General features: G+C 45.0%; 1 protein-coding gene across 2 annotated transcripts in view; it reads left to right on the forward strand.

Annotated features, from left to right (window-relative positions):
- LOC310909658 (charged multivesicular body protein 3) overlaps positions 1 to 13,921 on the forward strand; it is a 34,081-nt gene extending 20,160 nt beyond the window's left edge. For both annotated transcript variants that reach the window (XM_083861713.1, XM_083861712.1), the window contains 5 exons: positions 4,362 to 4,422; positions 7,769 to 7,948; positions 10,435 to 10,556; positions 12,325 to 12,439; positions 13,396 to 13,921. In XM_083861713.1, coding sequence (XP_083717839.1) covers positions 4,362 to 4,422; positions 7,769 to 7,948; positions 10,435 to 10,556; positions 12,325 to 12,439; positions 13,396 to 13,532 — 615 coding nt within the window. In that variant the 3' untranslated portion in view covers positions 13,533 to 13,921. The remainder of the gene's footprint in view (positions 1 to 4,361; positions 4,423 to 7,768; positions 7,949 to 10,434; positions 10,557 to 12,324; positions 12,440 to 13,395) is intronic.
- Positions 13,922 to 15,708: the final 1,787 nt, after the last annotated feature.

Here is a 15,708-nt window from a genome sequence, read left to right on the forward strand (position 1 = left end):
GCGCGTGGAAGCTGTTGCTGCCCCATGCCTGGAAATGTTCAATGCCAAATTGGATAAGGCCTTGAGGAACCTAGTGGAAGGTGTCCCTCCCCCTGGCAGGGACGGTTGGAGCTATATCGTCTTTAAGACTCCTTCCAACCCCTTAACGTTCCATGATTCTAACTCCTCTTCAACTCCTCTTCAATTGCTCTTAAGACTCTTGCAGACACAACCTTAAAATTAGGAAACAGTAGCTGAAATGTTGGGACTTGTAGGGGGAAGATGAGTCTATAGAGAAGCTGTGTGGTTTTACTAACAGCTTTCTGATGTCACAGTGAAATGAAATAATCAAGACGCTGGTGGATTTCACTGTTGTCTTTCATAAGTAGCTACGAATGTGAATGAAAGAATCTGCTGTTTGGTGAGAGGAAGGTGAAATAATTTAGCAGCGCTGGAAAAGCAGCAGGGGGAAGGATGACAAGCACACAAGTTGAAGGCTTAGACAAGCTGCAGTGTCACAGATGTTCCCTGGTGCTTTGTAGCAGCTGAGTCCCAGGGGAGCAGGTTATGGTTGTTGGTTGTTGGGTGAGAGAATCAGAAGAGGAATGTGCCTTTGGGAGTGTCCTTTCCTTCCCTCCTGTGCCTGTGCTGGAGCACTGTGTGGGCTGGGTCAGTCTCCTGAGTGTTCCTGAGTGTGGGACAAGAGACCACAGGGGGAGCTGGGGTTGGGGCTGCTCCTCTCAGGGGTGTGACACATCAGACTCCTGTAACCCACACCTGGTCATGCTGCACTGAGGAGCTCTTGCCTCCTGTCTGAGGGCTGCTCCTTTGCCTTCCCTAACTGATGGACTTGCTGTGTTTTCCAGCAGCACAGAGTCTGTGGGTCATCTTGGAGCTCTTGGAGGATGGTGCCTTCCACCTTGAACCTTTTTTTTGGTGGTGCACAGCAACAGGACAAGGAGCAGTGGCCATAAACTAAACAACAATAACTTCCACGTTTACATGAGGAAAAAGTTAATGCTGAGGGTGGCAGAGCCCTGGAGCAGCTGCCCAGGGAGGTTGTGGAGTCTCCCTGTCTGGAGAAATTCCAAACACACCTGGACACGTTCCTGTGTCACCTGCTCTGGGTGACCCTGCCTTGGCAGGGGGTTTGGGCTGGATGATCTCCAGAGATCCCTCCTAAGGCAATGATTCTGTGATTCTTTGCAGAAAACCCTGCAAAGGCAGCATGGAGCAGGTGTGGGGAGAGTGACGCGAGTCCCTTTGCTGTCACGAGCATTCCCTTGGGCTGCAGGCTGGCGTGGTGACTTCACAGGCCTAACAGTCATATTGAGAAACCCATTCATAGTTAAAAATCCCTTTCCTCCTGTACCTAACTGCAGCTTTAGAAGGAAAAAGCAGGAGTTGTTTCTGCATCCTGGCTGATGGGGAAGCAGCAGTGCTTAGCTCGTGTCTGCCAGCAGCTGTGCACAAGGTACAGTCCCTGAGCAGGGCCAGAGGGAGCCATGCAGGCCCTGCAGGAGGTGGAGGATGATGGGGAGGGGTTGAGCTTTTTGTAATGGCAATGATTTCCCCTCAGTTCTTTTGTCTGCCCACTCTGTTGATGTGAGATAATTTATTTATGATCGATACAAGGCTGATATCTTCAGTCCTTGTGAAGAGCTGGTGATGCATTTCGCCTGTCTAAAGTTGGGGGTTTATTATACTTCTAATGCCACGTCTGGATCGTTTGAACTTAAAAAGTGGGTTTTGCTCCAGTGTAGTCTGAATTGGCTCTTTTCAGCTTGAGTGCTTTGCTGGCTGGCTGTGGCATGATGCAGTGCTGTGAGAGTGATGTTTGTGTTTAGATCAGGAGTGGAAGCAGAGTTGCTCCATCAGCATGGAGCTGTGCTCAGGGTAATTGCCTTTGCTCAGCTGGACCACATACTCCTGTTCCCAGCATTGCTGCCTCGTGCCATGGTTCTTATCCATGTCCCTGTGTCCTGTGTGAGATGGGCTGCGTGGCTTCCTTACAGCTCAACAAATTGCTGTCTCATGTAGCTGGGAGCGTGGAGTAGCCTGGAACAGAGTCAGTGGGATTTGCTCCTCCTCTTACACAAAGCAGGAGGTGACTCGGGAGCACCAGGGGAGGTGTAATCACCCAGCTCTGCCTTTAGGACAGTTTTGTCAAGCAGCTGATTCCTGGCAATGCCAGGGGTGAGCTGTGAAAGGGTTTTCTGCTGTCAGAGTATCCTGCTGTCAGGGATTGATGACAACACACAACCAGTCTTGGTTTAATGGTGTCTTTGTGCTGGGCTGTGCATCCCAGAGACAGAAGCTGCAAATCCTGCTGTGATTCATATGACAGTTGCTGACTGTACTTGTACACGAAAGTTTGTTGTGTGTTGGTTTGTTCTAGAATATAAATATCTTGTATTTGAATACAAATCTCTGGCAGGTGTTACATTTGAGACAGGACAGTTGGCCAGCCAGCGCTCTGTCATGTTTTCCTTCAGTTCCTTCCCCCTGCTCCTTTCCCTCTCATGTAGTTCATACTCAAAAAAAGAGACCTTCTTAACTTTCTGCCAGGGCGAGGAGTGACTCTCCAGAACATATTTATTCTTCTCTGCTCTGAAGAACAAGAGAGGAGCCTGTAGTCAGTCATGAAAGGGTTCGTGGTTTTTCTTTTTTCCCCGTAAACACAGTATTTAACAAAAGATATGGGAGCTTTCTAAAATCTGGTAGAAACTTCTGCAGGGCTTTGGGTTGTATGTGGGACTTTTTAAGCTGATTTTGTGCTTGGGCTCCTCAAATGGTGGCTGTTGTCTCTGTCAAAACATGGTCTTGTTCACCATGACCAAGAGAAGGTCTAAATCTGTAGTTCTGCTGGGCTTGTGCACTGAAGAGAACTTGCTTTATATGATTTCAGTGCACAGGTTCTCTTCACTCTGCCTCCTTAGAGGGATGGTTGGGGCAAGTGGAGCTCCCCACCTCCTGGGTGAGCCAGAGGATCTGGAACAGAGAGATCTTGGCAAGTGACAGGAGTGTCAGAGGAGTGGCTGTGTTTGAACCCCACCAAAGGCAGGGGAGGGGAAGCTGGAGGGCAGAGGGACCTGAGCACCAGGTGGGAACAGCAGGAACCTCATGATGCTGAACATGAAGATTGTGCAGGTGGGACAACATCCCTGCACACAGGAATGTGCAGCCTGGGGCTGGGCACCAGCTCTGCAGGAAAGGATCTGGTTTCCCCTGGATAATAAACAAGTTCTCAGTGCTCCTTTGCAGCAGTGAAGGCAAAGGGGGCTGTGTTAGGAAGCTGTAGTCACAGTGCTGAGTGTTCAGTCAGTGTGTTACTCAGCAGTAAAGAGGCCACATCTGCAGCAGTGTCCCACTCTGGGCACACAGTTCTGGGAGGATCTCAGAAAACTGGGCAAGTGTGGCCGAGGGCCATCAGGATGGAGCAGGGCTGGAGCCTGTGGTGCAGGAGGAGTGGCTTAGGGAATTTGGCTTCTTTTGGCTTGGAGGAGGTGGAGGAGCAGGGGTCTAAAGCCTCTCACTGCCTGTGGTGGGGCTGTAGTCAAGACAGAGAGAGATGTTTTTGAGGTGTGTCCAGTGACAGGAGGGGGGCTACAGCCACAGTTGGCCACAGGAGAGTTTTGAATTGAGCATGAAAAGCCAGGTTGGATGGACCTCTGAGCAATCTGGTGTAGTGGAAGATGGCCCTGCCAACAGCAGGGCTTTGGAAATAAATGGTCTTTAAGGTCCCTTCCAACCCAAACCATTCCAGAATTCTATGAGGAAAAGTCTTCACCACACAGGAATAATTTAAATTGTATTTGCTCAGAGTGGCAATGAAGTCTCTGCCCTCAAACAGTATCAAAACTCAATGGATGAGACCCTGAACAACCTGAAGTCTGAACTAGATCCTACTTTGAGCAGGGGTTGGCTTGGGGACCTCCTGGGGACCCCCCTGGCTGAAATGGGCAGCAGCACCCCTGGGGCTGTCATCCTGTGCCAAAGTCTGTCCCTTCTGCTGAAATCCCCTGTGGCAAGTTCCCTCTGTACAGTGACATGGCTGTGGTGTGGGAACTTAGCCAGGCAGTGAGTGTCTGACTCACAGATCACATCATGGAATCATTGAAGAGTTTTGATTGGAAGGGATCTATAAAGGTCCTCCTTAACTCCTTGTCTGAACATTAAAAGCAGTGCAGTAGCTGGTGGTGTCTCTGCAATGTTTGAGGGTTTTATTAGTTGAGTAATGAAATATTTTAACATCACTCATAACTTGAAGCTTGTGCATTTTGAAGTGCTGCTTTTGATACTGAATGTTTAAGCTACATGAAAGTATAAAAGCATAGTTTTAAAGTTGGAATTTCAAGTAACTCTCACTTTCTCTTTTTAAGGTCAATGAGTGGTCCTTGAAGATAAGGAAAGAAATGAGAGTGATTGATAGACAGATCAGAGGTTTGTACTTGTGTCTCATTTTTTGTTTTTACTCTCTCTGTGTGACTTCAAGAGTTTTTTTTTTGTGTGTGTGTTTTTTTTTTTTTTTTTTTTTTTTTTTTTTTTTTTTTTTCTTTCTTTAATTGAGGCAGGCTGTGAAATTTAATAACCTGGGGTAGTCTACCACGTTTGGAATAAAGGAAGATGAATGTGATCCTGAGGCCAGACTTAGTCTGTGTTACAAAATGATGTCATTTGAAGTTATCCAAGTAAAATTTTCAAAAGAACATGAATATTTCATGTTCCCAGTAAGGCATAATGCTCTTAAATCCCTTTGGATAACATGCATTAGACTTCTTATGCAGAATTTCACCCACATTGATTTAATGAGAAGTATCAGTGTGGTATATAATTCCACTTGTAGACAGTTCCACTGGCATGTACTGGTGTGAAAGTGCACATGCCAAGCAAAAGTAGCTTGCTGTCAGCTTGGAAAAATTACAAACAGAAGAGAGGAAGGGGGAAAAAAAAGTATTTTCTCAGTGGGTGGGTGTTTTGCTGTTAAATAATGAGCATTACACTGCTGAATGTGTCTTGAAAAGCAGAGGAGTTGCTTAATATTGCACTGCTGTTAGTTCAGAATTTGTTCTGCCTGCCTTCCCTGAGCCTGAAAATAGCTTTGGGCCTTGGTTTTGTTTTCCCCTTCTTTGTCTTCTACCCTGTCCCTGGGATTTGTCCGTGGGACCTGCTGGTGAAGGATATTTTGTGTCAGCATCTGGTGACTGGGCTCACGCCTGTTTGGAGCGAGGCCTTGAGGAGCAGCACATCCTTGCTCTGTCTTTGTCCTTGTCTGCAATATGAGGAACAGAATTTATGTCTTTCCCAGGAAAACTGCTGTACAGGGATGTGAATTCTTTTACTTTCTCCAGGGCACTTTGTGTGGCTGTATCAGGCACAGAGGAACTGCAACTCTGACTTACTAGCAAAATATGTTTTAGAGGTTGCATCTTCCATGGAAGCAAACTACCCATGTGTTCACTACTGATGTTTCTTGAAATTTCGTGTTTCTCTTAACTTTTTACACACCATAATACTTTTAATGGCCTACACAGATACTAGGTTTCATGGTAGTGTGATATTTTGATGTAGATGCAAATCTAATTATTTTAGCAGCTCTAAACATGTCTGTGTTTCAGAGTCCTACATTCAAAGGAATACAGTTCAGCACTAACCACCATCTGCTATACTGATAATTCCCCTTAAAATAAAGCACATAATGCCTTTGTGCCAGGGTTTCACATTTTACCAAGTGTCACCTGTGGAAGTATGTGGCTCTGCTGGACACTTCCCAGGCTAGCAGGCTGCTCCTGGAGGATGACAGCCAAGTGCTACTGAAGGTTTCCTCAAAAATTACCCACTGTAGTTGGATTCTGCCATGTTTTCTTGTTTCAGCTGAGCCTTGCACAGGAAATCACTGCAATCTTTAAGTAAGGATGCTAAGCTGGAACCTGTCTTAGTTTCCCTGTGGAAGGCTGTGCTGGATGTGTTTGAACAAGGCAACACTGGATGCACCTGGGATGAACTGAGTGGGCTTGGATCACTCAAACACTTGGCTCTCCCAGTCAGCACAGTTACTAAAATAGCAACACACTCTTTGAAACCATCTGTTGTTGGACTCTCTTGCTGCTGTAGTGATTTCTCTTTGGGGTAGGTTGTTTTTCAGGGCTTGGAAGGTTAGAAGAAATGAAAGGTATCCTTGTTACTTCAGAATTGAATTTTTTGAGTTGGTAGAGTTGGAGTAATACAGTAACTTTGTGTTTTGCTGAGCTTGTGAGTCCCTCTCACAGGTGCTTTGGCTGCTTTGTGCCTCTTGTGCTTGTCAGTGCTGCAGAGGGACAGGGGAAGTGACTTTGGCTCCCTTGAGGGATGCAGCTGGCACTGACCTTCAAAGATGGAGTGACTGTTGTTGCATTCTTGTGCCACTGATCTCATACTCAGCAGTTCATGCCAGTGAAAGCATTCACTGGGGTTCAGCCTGCCCTACACCAGCCTGGGTGTAATTACACAATACTTGTGGTTGTTTTCAGCCTGACAAAGTGGATGTTGTAATTCTTCAGTACTGCTGGAGTTCCTCTGGTGCTTTCTCTTTCCTGCTGGAGCACTTCAGCTCTTTCTTACCTGCTCTGATATGCTGGTGCTTGGCTCAGTCCCATGCCTGACATACAAATGTCTTCAAGTTTGTGGTATTTCTGAAAATAATAGTGGGAAAGCAGCAAAGATGTGTTTTTCTGATTATGATCCTTCAGCTTTCTGCCAGTCCTTTAAGGTAAACACCTCAGTGAATGATACTGAGAGAATTACTGGTCTTGAGTAGAGGGTTCATTAACTCCCTCCTGAGAAACTGTGTTGGAGTTTCCAGGTTGGCCTGTGCCAGGAAGTGTGTGTTGATGACTTTGGTTTTGTAAAAGGGCAGCTCCCACTGTATGGCTTTATCTGGCATAAATCAAGAAGACTCAAATCTAAATCTGAGCAGAGGCTTTCCTTGAAGTAATTGTTTTTGTGGTCATTTCAATCAACTCTTTGCAGGAAGGTGAGGAGCCTGTGCTATCTGAATTCTTTATTTACATTAAGGTAATTTTTCTTGTGGACTCTGAGATCCACATTTCATCAGTGGCTAATTTATTACTGGGTCTGTAAAAGAAAGGAGGTTGATACTGTCCCTGCTTACTCTTGCATTTTTTACTCTGGGCTTTTTGGAGTACCTGGCTCCTGCTATTCACAGCCAGTGTTACCTGGCTTTGAACACTATTTTTAGTGTTTAATAGTTCAGATCCAACCAATTCTTAGTTCAGTGTTCCCACTTAAGCACACTCTTAAAAAAAGCTGTTGAACAAAGCTGGATGCCAGGAGAGTTTGAACAGGATGTTTTAAGTTGAATGTATATTTTGTGTATATGATACCAGTTTAATAATCAGGAAGTTATTTTGAAGTTGCAAGTCAAGTCATCCTCTCAGAGTGCTTTGTTCTTACAGGACCTTTTTTGCTTTGTAAGCTCTTAGTCAGCTCAGCATCATGGACTAATATTCTCAGACAGTTCTTTAGAGCACTCTTGACTGCAAAGGAAATTACATAGCTGGATGTTCAGTAATGAGAATTTTCCTATTAAGATTTAGCTGAATTCATCAGCTGACATGTAAATCTGCCTAAAACAAGGTCTTTGAGTTAACAGAGGGAGTCTGAACCCAAGCAGAAACAATTATTTGCATTGGAAACACAACTCAACAAATGACTGATTTCTCTTCTATATCCTTATATCTTCTATATCCTTAGGAGTTTGTCACTATTTGCTGTGGTTTTTGTACTCCAGATATCCAGAGGGAAGAGGAGAAGGTGAAGAGGTCAATAAAAGATGCTGCCAAGAAGAATCAGAGGGATGTGTGTGTGATCCTGGCGAAGGAGCTGATCCGCTCTCGGAGGGCCGTAAGCAAACTCTATGCATCCAAAGCTCACATGAACTCTGTTCTCATGGGGATGAAGAACCAGCTTGGTAAGAACAAGTTCTGGCCCCAGGCACAGTGACTGCTCTGACAGTAGAAATGAGGTCTGAGGTTTCCTTGTCCAGAACCAAAATCAAATGCAGGCAGAGCTTGAATGTGGGAGCAGCCATGCTCCTGTGAAAAGCAGCTGATTCCAGCGGGCTTCAGGAGCCTGGGAAGATCCTCCCATAGCAGGCCCAGAGCTGTGAGACTGCTGAAGTTGTACCCCCTAATCCCAGCAGGCAAATGGACCCTCACTCTCAGAGCAGAGCCTTTGCCACCACCCCATAAACACACACAGCTTTCACACATGTATGAACAGCTCCATCCCACTTTTCCTCTTCAGCTCATGAGGACTGAGGTCCATTAATAGAACACATGTACACAGTAGATCAGTTGTTCCAGGAGCTGCTCTCAGATGTTCTGTCTAAGCTGGCCAGGAATCTGGGACCTGCCCCCAGATCTCCTGCTCTGCCTGAACTGCAGGCCCCTGGTCCTGCAGGCCCCTGAGGTTTGTGTGTTCCCTGATCCACTTCAGTCCTTCCCCAAACTACCTTTGGTCATTCCCCTAAGATTGTTATGTTCCTGTAATCCCCTTAAAATCCACTGTAAGTTTTCCCCATGTCCAAACGTGCTCTTTTCCCCTACATCCCTGTGAGGAGTCCTGTCCCTGTAGGCAATAACCCCCCTCAGTCTGCAGGATGTTGTGAGGCTGTTTCCCCAGTGCCCTGCCTGGATGGGTGTCCCACCCTGGGCTCTGAAGTAGTCAGGGGGCTCCCAGTTTTAGTTTCTTGGGCTTCCGGCCCCTCATTGTTCCCTACATCCATGGTGGTTCCCTGTTTCCTGTGATGAGCTGCTCAGCAGAGGATCTAGCACCCTCTCCTCAGAGCCTGAGGGTTCCAATGATGTGAGAATCTCATGCTTTGAAACTGAACTCACAGCAATTTGGAGCACATTCTTAGTGTGCATTTCTAAACAGTTTGAATGCATTCCTAATATCCTTGTATCCTGGTGGAGCCTGTGTCACTGATTTTGACAGGACCTGTCACAGAATTCTCTTCATGTAGTGGATGGTTGCTTCCTTAGCAAGAGTCTGGGAACAGATATTTACCAACACCTACATGGGGATGGGGGAGCAGTGTTTGATTTCTTCGTGTGGATGAATCCTTTTGCCCCTTGGCTTAACACCCATGTTCTGTAAACCCTCCTTGGTCCTTTGTGTTCCTCCAGAACCAGCATATTTCCCTCATTCCTTATCCACATCAGAAATCTGTTGTAATACACTTCCTGCAGTGTTTTCCATAGCTGGAAACAGTCCAGCCTATAACAAGCAGAGCAGAAAGCTTTAAAGACAGGAGAAGACTTGGTGGAAGTCAAGATGCTGCTGAAATATCAAAGCATTTCCCCCACCCCCACATCATCCAAGTAGATTTTAATGTTGGATGAGTGATAAAACAGGAAGTCACACTGTGAACCTTAAGTGTAATTTTATGATGGTTCAAATGTGGCTCCCCATGCATCTCACTCAGGAAAGGAAAGCAAGACCATCCTTGCACCTTAAGGTGTTCCTTAAAAGGAAAAACTCCAAACAGCCTCCTCCTTATTACCACTGCCAGCATCTTCTTGGGAATGTTCTGATACACTTAGATAGGAAATATGAAGGAATCTAGAATTCAGTCTGGGGTCTGTAGTAACTTGTGAAATGACCACTCAAGACAAGGTTTCTGTTAATTTATTACAAGTGTAGGGCTCTTAAAAGAAATTATTAAAATGAAAAATAATATGTGCTGTACCTTCATTTTGCTTCATTAAGGAGTGACCATTTTATATACAAACAGGTAAGTTCTCTGTGTCCAGGAAGCTGCAAAATTAGATGGCAGAATTCAAAAAAGTTCCAAGTACCCTTAATTACTGCTTTTTCATCTTGGTATATCAGTACATATGAGGAGAGCTTTTAAGTTAGAATAGCCTCTGGAAAGAGTATTGTTAAATTCAGTTTAAAGAAGCTTATTTTTGGTTTATCTGCTTCAGTATTAATGTCATAGCTTATTCTTTGCTGTGAAACTATGGCAGCAGAACTTGTGCCAGGGTTAGTTTCCAGTACCTGGTGTCAGGCAGGAGATCCCTGGTTTCAGCAGTCACTGCAGCTCTGCTGCTGAAACCCTCAGAAACACCTCTGGCTGCTGAGGGGCTGGGCAGGGGCAGCTCTCTGCCTGTCTTTAATGAACTAGATGCAGGTGGGTTGAAATCTCTCTGCAGAGCACCTGGGTTCCTCATTGTACAGGACCAGTAGTTTTGCTAAAAATGTGATTTTTCCAATGTGGGTATAAGTTGGGCTTTTCTAGGAATTTAGTCAAGAATGAAGAAGTGCAATGCCCGTTTATTTTTTAAATTGAGTTGCCTAAATGTAAACAAATTTTCATGTAGGGAGGATATAATTTCTCTGCTTTCAGCAGTGCATGGCTTGTTCAAACTGTTCTGTGCCTCTCCTTCACAGCTGTCCTCAGAGTAGCAGGTTCATTGCAGAAGAGCACAGAAGTCATGAAAGCTATGCAAAATCTAGTAAAAATCCCAGAAATCCAAGCAACGATGAGGGACTTGTCCAAAGAGATGATGAAGGTAAGACCTGGCACGTAAATCAGACTTGGGTGAGCACAATGTGGTTGTTACTGAGCTGGGCAGTTGTTTGGTGGCTCCTTTGTCAGAGGGCTGGTGTGAGGTCAGGATATTCTCTGACTCTGTGGCCAGTCTGATACTGGAGACACAAAGAGTTTTAAATATAACAGCAAAAAGCTGTTAGACCAACATTTCTAATAACAAATTTGAGTCAAAATTGGGAAGATACGGGGAATTTATTTTCCATAGACATGTTCAAAGAAACAATAATTTTCAGGCATTTATATACACTATAACAGCCAAGATTTTTTTTATTAGACACTCCCAAAAATCTGCCCAATTTATTGCATCGTGGTAGAGGTGCTTTGTTTTTTTAAATTACTACCAGAACATCTCATCTGTCTTTGTTTAATGGATAACCCGAGTTTTATCCAGCTAATAGTGCTTTATTAAATTTGCTGTCCTGCTTAGACAATTACTGTTGATTAAGTTTTCTGGGGGGGTACAAGCCTATGAAGTGGCTTCCTTATTACACCTGCAATGTATTAATCAAGTTTTCTGGGATGTATAGGCCTTTGACTCCTTAATTCTCTCAAGATACTATTCTTGTTCTATGACATCTAATTCATCTCTAGTTACATGATAACCATTAAACAATTCTTTATTGAATTTTGGTATTCAACTGTAGATTGTCTAAGGGGTATGGGTCCATGGAGTTCCTTTCTGCAGGTGCAGTGAGGTAATTTTGCAGAGTTTTTCTACTGGCACTTAGCCAACACAGATCTAAACCAAAACCAGCCAAAATAACACCATCAAACATTCCTTACTAATTAGATGTAGTTCATTAAAAAATCTTTAAAGAATCACAGAACTCCAGGCTAATTGAGATATAACTCACTGTCACTGGTTTAAGCTTCTAGCTCAATGTCTCCATGTGATGGGAGTGCTCTGATTTGAAAGTATGCTAAGTCTCTGTTATGGCTATTACATTTTCAACTACCAAAGTGTTTTTGTTTTTTCCCTTTCTTACCACTCTAGACTGTTTAGCTCAAATAAGTTTATTTCTAAATAATTTTACTATTGTGTACCAGCATGTTTTGGCCATATCTAGCTTGCAGGGCCTGCAAAGCAGTATTTTCAAATGCAGATAGAAAAAAAACCTAAGCTGTGTCAAAAAGCAGTTTTACAGTGTGCTACACAATTCATGCTGCATGACTGAAATTTACACTTGTGTTTCACATGCTTGGAGCAGGCTGGGTTCTTGGTTTAGACTTGCAACAATAAATAACCACAGAATCATAGAATGGTTTGGGTTAGAAAGGATCATGTAATTCCAGCCCCCCTGCCATGGACAGGGACATCTGCCACTAGACCGGGCTGTTCAGAGCCCCATCTAACATGGCTGGGAACACTTCCAGGGATGGGGCATCCACAGCTTCTCTGGGGAACCTGTTCCAGTGCCTCACCACCCTCACAGGGAAGAATTTCTTCCTAATATCTAATTAAAATCTCTCCTCTTTTAATTTAAATAACTAGAAGTTTTCAAAGTGAGAACAGGTGCCTTTAGCTCTCAGTTTTCTTCCTGCTTTTCCTGTGCACCACCTGTGGAGATGTGTGCTCATGCTGAGGGCAGGTGTGTTGGCCACCCTCCTGCAACAGCCTCCATCTGGAACCACCCCCTGGAGCAGGGGGGTGTTACATGCCTGGATAGGCATAACCTCATCTCCCAAGTAGAAATGTGTCTTCTTACTCTGCTGTTTATTTCTGCTAGGCTGGAATTATAGAGGAAATGCTGGAGGACACCTTTGAAGGCCTGGAGGATCAGGAGGAGATGGAAGAAGAAGCTGAGGCGGAAATTGACAAAATCCTTTTTGAAATTACAGCCGGTGAGTTTCTGGGTGGTGCTGAGAGCCAAGTCCCTGCTCTGTTCAGTAAGATGCAGCAACTGAAATCTTCATCTATTCTGCACTCTCCCCTTGGTGATGGGCAGAGTGCTCTGACAAACTGGGGAATTTCTTAGGGAATATTGGCTGAGAAGGCCAGTGAGGCTCAGCAGGGCAGAACTAATATCCATCAGCTGCTGTCTGCGCAGTTATGTAATTGAGGCTCTAACAGATCTGTGTTTGGCTGTGCAGTGAATCCTCTTAACAAGGTGAAACTTATATGAGTGACTAGGTATTGTTATTAATGAAACCAAGAAATAAACTCAGCTGCGCTGCCGTGAGTCATAGGCTGTGTTGTGAGTCCTGGAAGTAACATGCTGTGTCTTATTTGAGGGGAAAAATCCCAAAACAAACACAGAAACCCTCTTAAAACCAAAACCACAACTCCTGCCTTCCAGCTCATGAAGTAATGATTTACTGGTTCAGTTATTTGACTTGGAGAATGCTTAGAATGTTCCTTTCACCTGGATTGCCTGTGATGTGGTGTGACAAAAACAAGTTGCAGGGCTGCATTCAGCTGTACCACACTGCAAACTCTACTGGCACCTTGTGCCCAGCGCCTGGCACAGTGCCCTATTCTTCCTAGCATCCTAATTTGCTTTTTCCATCCTGTTTGCTGGAGGCTGGAGCAGCTCCCCTGCTCCCAAGCAGGCAGGGGGAGCTCCCAGGCAGGCAGCAGGGCTTGGGGGGAGCTGGAGCCTCCTCCCAGAAGGGAAGGAGTGCAGAGGCTCAGAGCTGGCAGGTCAGTGATGCTGGGCAGCCCTGGGCTGGCCCTGTCACGGCTCAGGGCTGTGGCCTCCATGCGAAATGACTGGTTGGGTTATTTTAGATATCCCCAAAGGACACTAATTATTAAATGAAGACCTGACACTTGTTAATGAGCCTGTTTGTTGTTGCAGGGGCCTTGGGTAAAGCACCCAGTAAAGTCACAGATGCTCTGCCGGAGCCTGAGCCCATGGGAGCAGCTGCTGCTGCTGTGGATGAGGAGGAGGACATCGAAGCGATGCAGTCACGGTTGGCCACCCTGAGGAGCTAGGGACAGGATGGATGTGTACAGTTGGCTTTATTTTGTTCTGTCCTACCTTCAAAATGCAAAACTTAATGTATTCTCACTTATGTAATATATATATATATTTTTTTTTTCTTCCTGAGAATTTTTTTCTCCAAGACACTACTGTAATATACTTCTTGGGGAGTGCAATCTCTTCCAGTTTTGTTCAGCCCATGTTGCCTGTGGTGACATGGCTAGGGTGGTGTAATGTTATGTATTTTTAGACATAAAGTCCTGAAATAATTCTCATCTTCAAGCAGCATTTCTCCCTAACAGGCACTTTGGTTTAATCTGCTACCAAAAACCTCCAGCACTGTCAGCTCTGTGTTTTCCTGAATGAATACAAAATTTATTAAAGCTGCTTCTAACAGTCACTGCCATAGAGCAGTTCAGTTTGCATCACTTTGGCCGCTTTCACAAACAATACCCACCTCCCTTTTAGTTTTATAACACCTTCCTTTTGCACCATTAGAGCCTTCACTGCGTAGTTAAAGAGAAGTGTTCAGTCTGTTCCAGCTCTGTGTGATCAGGGGAGAGCCTGTCTTAGCCAAGGCCGGGGCACAGTGAGGGCAGGGCAGTTGGCAGCAGTGGGAGGGGGCCCTGACTCACCAGGCTGTTGGCAAAGCTTCTCCACACCCTGTGGCCATGCCAAGGCCTCTCTGCTGCTCCACTAGCACATTTCAGGGTCAAAGGAGAGTTGTGTCTCCTCCCAAGGAAAAGCTTCAGGCAAAATGGATGTCAAGGCTCACAAAAAACTCTGACCCAAACCCATCATTGCCACAGCACCTCCTGGACAAAGGCCAGAGCTCTTCATTCTAAGAAAAACTTACCCAAAGAAAGCTAAGTCTAAATAATTGTATCCCAACAGTAAGGGTAGAAAAACACACAAGGCACGGAGTTAACTAGATGGAGTCCAACACCTCCCCTTTTCAGCCATAAAAGCCTGGGGGGCCCCAAGCACTCCATCTTTGTGGTGAGGGAGGCAAAGTATCCCCAGTGCTGCAGGGCAGTGCAGTTCAAGTGTTCATCTCCACGCCAGTGCAACAACACAAACAAGCAAGAGGGACACTTTGTTTCTTGTGGTGACAGATCAGTAACAAAAGTGGGTGAGAGCTGCAATAAAACAAGATTGAACAGCACAGTGGTAAGAGCTCAAAATTCAGCGTCAACAATGAGTGTTTTCAGGTCTATCTGCTCATACACAGGGTGTGGAAGATCAGTGTGACTCAGCTCCCTGGGAGGTACCTGTACTCAGCTGCCCACAAATACTCCAGCTGGCTCCAAGGAAAGCAATTAACCTGCTTTATGTCATCTACTTCAACTTGGTAGTTCAAGGGAGAATATGTTCAGGTAAGTGGTGTTCTTAAGCATACTTGAGGAGTTCAAGCACAAAATGCCAAATCAAAGGACCTGAAGTGATTAGAACAAGTTATTTACTGTCAAGAGGTGTCAGCAAGTGAAGGTGGAGGAAAGCTGTGAGTACAGTGAAGGGCTGTTGTGTAGGCAAACCTTCTGTAAGTCAACTTCACACTTACAAGAGACTCCTAATCCTGCACATCTCTGCAGCCTGACCCCACTCCTAAGGGAGAAATCAGAGGGAAGTGTCTCTGAAGAAGAATCCTGTCACCCAAGACAGACAACAGTTGATGCTGATCACAAACAGCAGGTCAAGTACAGGGAGGGGAATTTGCAGAGTTCAATTTGTTGCATAAGCTCAGAAAAGTGAACTTAGAGGTTTTCCTTTCATGCCTGTTCCAAACAGCGATCCTGCAACTTTCACTGCTGGGAAGGAACTGAAAGGTTAATTTTGTCTCAGGGTATCTCATCAAATGAGAGATGTACTTTTCCACTCATAACCTCTCTTCCTGTTACAAGTTTTATGATGTTTTCAGTGTTTCTCCAAATTACCCTGAGTTCTAGGTGTACCATTTCAGGCAGAAGCTGTGAAGCTCATGGGATACAGACCACAGCACTGGCAGCAGTAGTCTGGCAGCTAAGTCATGCTTGGGTTAAACAAAAATAACTATAAACAGATCTGCTGCTAAATTCCATACCCTTCAAATACTTCAAAAAACATTTATGATACACAGTTTTCTTTTGCATTTCAAAGTACTGCAAGCTAATTACATTTTAAACAGTCAATTAAAGAAGACAGGCAAGG

The sequence above is a fragment of the Zosterops lateralis genome (genome assembly GCF_965231275.1).
Source record: "Zosterops lateralis genome assembly, chromosome: 5".
NCBI lineage: Eukaryota > Metazoa > Chordata > Aves > Passeriformes > Zosteropidae > Zosterops > Zosterops lateralis.